Source organism: Nanorana parkeri, unplaced genomic scaffold (genome assembly GCF_000935625.1).
Source record: "Nanorana parkeri isolate BGI_ZX_2015 unplaced genomic scaffold, ASM93562v1 scaffold379, whole genome shotgun sequence".
Classification (NCBI taxonomy): Eukaryota; Metazoa; Chordata; class Amphibia; order Anura; family Dicroglossidae; genus Nanorana; species Nanorana parkeri.
This window is the reverse complement of record NW_017306647.1, coordinates 153,747-158,034: the sequence shown is the minus strand read 5'-3', so window position 1 is coordinate 158,034 and position 4,288 is coordinate 153,747. Positions and strand designations below refer to the sequence as shown.

Sequence of the window (4,288 nt, the reverse complement as noted above, 5' to 3'; positions counted from 1 at the left end):
AACAACGAGTCTGAGGTGATGACTTGGCCTCCAAATTCTCCAGATCTCAGTCCCATCGATCATTTGTGGGATGTGCTGGAAAAACAAATTCATGGAGGCCGATCACCTCACAACCATCAGGACTTAAAGGATCTTCTACTGATGGCTTGGTGGCAGATACCACAGCACACCTTCAGAGGTGTAGTGAAGTCCATGCCTTAACGGGTCAGGAAAAGGGGGACTTAATATTAGGGGGTCAGCAGATACCACAGCATACCTTCAGAGATCTAGTGGAGTCCATGCCTCAATGGGTCAAGAAAAGGGGGACCTAATATTAGGGGGTCATCAGATACCACAGCATACCTTCAGAGGTCTAGTGGAGTCCATGCCTCAATGGGCCAGGAAAAGGGGGACCTACTCAATATTAGGGGGTCATCAGATACCACAGCATACCTTCAGAGGTCTAGTGGAGTCCATGCCTCAGGAAAAGGGGGACCTACTCAATATTAGGGGGTCATCAGATGTGTAGCGTACCTGGTGTTCCGAGGTGTCAGATGCCCTTCAATGCCTATGTATATGGTCCACAAGGCAATGATACCATGCCATATGGCAGGACTTGCTAAGACTTGTAGTTCCACTTCCTCTACAAAGCCCCTCGCTTCCTCAGCGGAAGTAAACTTGGTGTAAAATGATTATTTGTAGACGTTGATGTTTCTGTACACATTGCAGATGTTGGATTGTACCTTCTGCTGGTCTCGGTTAACCTGTCACGGCTGGGAGGTCAGCCACCTATTTACACATCCACCAGCTGCCGCCTTCCCGTGCCCTTCTGTCCTGGGAGTTTCCAGCTGCCATTGGCCACTGGACCGCCCCCCCCTCTTTCCCTTCTGACTCCTCTATCTATCCCATAGTCAGGTGCAGGTCAGGTCCAACCATGTGGAGTCTCGTCCGGTCTTTGAATCTCAGGTCTTCCCTGGTGGCCCCCCCTTCATCATGGGGTCCGTCGTTGTCCTGCACGGGACGGTCCTGTCACAGAACGTCAGCTCACGGTGCTGACTCGGCGCTGAACTTTTCCGATGGAAGGGTCTTCAGGCTGAAGAGCCACTGGGAGGTGGTGAGGGGGCTTCTCATATTCCGGATGTGCTCCTTCCCCAGCCTGGTGAAGAATTCCGAGAAGGTAAGTCGCCTTTCCGGGAAGAAATAGGTAAAGCTTTTTAGATCATCGCGGCAACTTTAAATCTGCAATTCAGTTTATTTAGCTGCGTTGTCAGCCAGTTGAGGCTGGAAAGGGCTCACCCACATTTACTGGATTATAAGCCCCCGTTGGATGATGTATAATATCTACATATCATGTGAAGCATTATTCTATCCAATCAGCCATTGTGGGCCTAGAGGAGGTTTCATAAAGGCAACATGAAGTTTCTTAAAGTGGCAGCTTCATGCAGGACAGCAGCTCATAGTAGCAAACCCCCCCCAATCCATCCCCTGTATCAGAATATAATGATATTTAATTGCGTAAAAACATCTGAAACTTTTACATAATTTATAACTTTAATTTGCTGTTTTATATATATTGTTATACTACAGAACGGAACTGTCATTTGAGCAGCTGTTGGAAATTGTACCTTATGACTGACGCCCCTTTTACCCCCTCCAGCTCATGGCAGTCTCCCGCAGGCTCCTGGGCCGCCGCCTCTTCGAATGGGGTATGAGGGGCACCGTGTACGGGCAGTTTGTTGCCGGGGAGTCCCTTCCGGAGATTCAGGCGTCCATGGAGAGGCTGAGGAAATTGGGCATTCGGCCCATGCTGGCTGTGCCAATTGAGGAGGACCTGGGAGAGGGCAAAGCTGGGTAAGCAGCAACTTCATGGAAGGTGAACGCCAAGCGAACAGCTATATGCACATTAACCATTTCCCCCGGCAAAATGTGTGTATTTGTTGTGCTCAGATGTTAATCTCCTGTAGAGGGCGCTGTTGCTTCCGATGTAGAATCTGCCTGGCATTGCCCCGCATGCACTGCTGCCACCTCCTGCTGACAAGCAGTACTGCGCTCTAGCTATAGTGCCTGTAATAAATACATTGCTCGCTATGGTATGCAAATGTCCTCTGCTTGCTCACTGAGTATATTGGTCTCATGTATTCTCTCTGGCAGGGAGCGATGGTACGAGCAGAACGAAGCCATCATGATGAACTGCGTGGATCTGTCATCCTTGGGGGGCGATCGTCCCATGATGCAGCTGAAGATCACGGCGCTCATGAGTGCTGATCTGTGCGTGAGTGAGAGACTGAGAAGGTTAAACAGGAAGGAAGGAATAATGGAAAGCCTAAACTGGGAACATAACGGGCCAATGGTGGATCATAATGGGGCAAAATGGTGTGCTTCTCAGGGCCCCAGACTCCAAAAGGGCCCTTAGGGATGCTTAAAAAAATTCTGCCCCTCAGTGCTGTTTCTTAGATGCCAGCAGTCCCGAATCTTCTGGGACATTCCAGCATCTTGGCCTTCTGTTCCACCAATGCTGTGTTCTGGGCCATGTCCCGGGGTCTCAGCATCACGTTTACTTACTGCACATGCAGAGTAACTAAAAAAAACATTTGTTTCAGGCCCTGTGAATCTTCGTATTGTGTGAATAGAGGCAAAAACTAATGTTTTTTGTATATTTTATTTTCAGATGGAAAGTATTGTGATGTAATACTGTATTATGGCCACAAGATGGAGCTGAAGAACATAGGAAAGAAACACATTTTAGCTCCCTCTAGTGGCCATAATTATAATACATATTTCCTATGCTCCTCAGCTCCATCTAGTGGCCAGCTCCCTCTAGTGGCCATAATGGAGAACTACATTACATTATATTTGACCTGAAAAGAAAATACACCAAAAACATTTTTATTTTTTCCCCTCTATTCATGCAGAACGAACATTCACAGCGTGAATGGCTCTGTGATTGTTGATAAATGGACCGCTATGTGTTTGAGTTTATATTCTTTTTTATATTTATTTTGTCCCCTGATGAAGGGGGAGTGTCGGCCCTGGAAACACATTGGTTGTTTTATGTGATCATTAGAAATCAATAAAGTGATTGGACTTTCTCAGCCACAACCAGGGCTGGATTTACTCTCTCTGCTGCCCCAGGTCCAGGTTCCTCAATGCGCTTCCCCTAACCGCCAAACCCCCCCCTTCCCATGGAGAATGGCAGACCTGCAGGCTGCATACAAGTGATCTCGGCGACATTGCCGGGATCACTTGTACATAACAAGCGGCGGCTTCCAGGCTGTACATTTAGGCCTGCTTGCCCAAAGCAGGGCTAACTGTAGAAACAACTAACCGCCCGGTGCCCAGAACTGCATGTCCCGGGCATCAGGAGATAGGAATTCCGCACCCCTGCTGCCCCTCTACTCCATGCTGCCCCAAGGCCGGGCCTTGGTTGGCCCTGTGGGAAATCAGGCCCTGCCCACACCTGTTGTGTCTTCATACTTTGCTTGGTGTAGGACGGGTACACTTGAATTTCTACATACAGGTATAGGGAATGTCTCTAATTGCGCCATTCTTTTCTCCCTTCCCTGCTTTGTTCAGAAAGTTCTGTCCATGTGTTTGTCTGATCCGTCTCGGAGGAAGGAGCTCAGTCCACACAGGATAGTGTCCATCATGGAGGGGAAGGTGAGTGTCCCGGAGGGGAATAGCACACATGGTGGACGTTATCTCTGCTACAACCAAACTCTCCCATTTTCCATCTTTGCTGCAGGACGCCAGGTTCTCCTTTCTGTCGGAGCAGCAGAACCAGCACCTACAGAGTTCTGTCCGCAGGCTGAGCCGGGTTGGGAAGGTCGGTGCCATACCTCTATATTGTTATTATTTATGTAATATTGGTACCCTCTAATATTATTCCTAAATGACACTTGTGCATTGTGAGTGAGTTGTTCTCCAGGATCACTCTGGGCCCAAATATTATCATCCGCCCATCTCCTGTTCTCTTTCCCAGCATGCCGTACAGAAACAAGTGCGGGTCTTGGTGGACGCGGAGTACACGTACATGAACCCCGCCCTCGGTGTGGTCACCATGGCCATGATGGCACAGTGCAACCGCAAGGAGCCGTGGATCTGGAACACCTACCAGTGCTATCTGAAGGTACCGCCAGCGTCATGGGGAACATCCTGCGAATTACGGAAACTGCAAAGAGCAATCTGTTACCGTGTTTATAACCTTTGCAGTCTGTTTTGTGGAATTTCAAAAATGTTCAAAAAAGGTTTAATTTTGTAAATAATTTTTATTCCTGTAACACTTGAAAATGTAAATACCAACCCCCCCGCC

The 4,288-nt window shown here is 48.5% G+C and overlaps 1 protein-coding gene across 2 annotated transcripts in view; it reads left to right on the top strand.

Moving 5' to 3' along the window:
• The first annotated feature begins 851 nt into the window (after nt 1–851).
• Nucleotides 852–4,288, top strand: part of PRODH2 (proline dehydrogenase 2) — a 7,316-nt gene continuing 3,879 nt past the window's right edge. For both annotated transcript variants that reach the window (XM_018559134.1, XM_018559132.1), the window contains exons 1-6: nt 852–1,156; nt 1,637–1,830; nt 2,131–2,251; nt 3,553–3,636; nt 3,722–3,802; nt 3,959–4,105. In XM_018559134.1, coding sequence (XP_018414636.1) covers nt 914–1,156; nt 1,637–1,830; nt 2,131–2,251; nt 3,553–3,636; nt 3,722–3,802; nt 3,959–4,105 — 870 coding nt within the window. In that variant the 5' untranslated portion in view covers nt 852–913. The remainder of the gene's footprint in view (nt 1,157–1,636; nt 1,831–2,130; nt 2,252–3,552; nt 3,637–3,721; nt 3,803–3,958; nt 4,106–4,288) is intronic.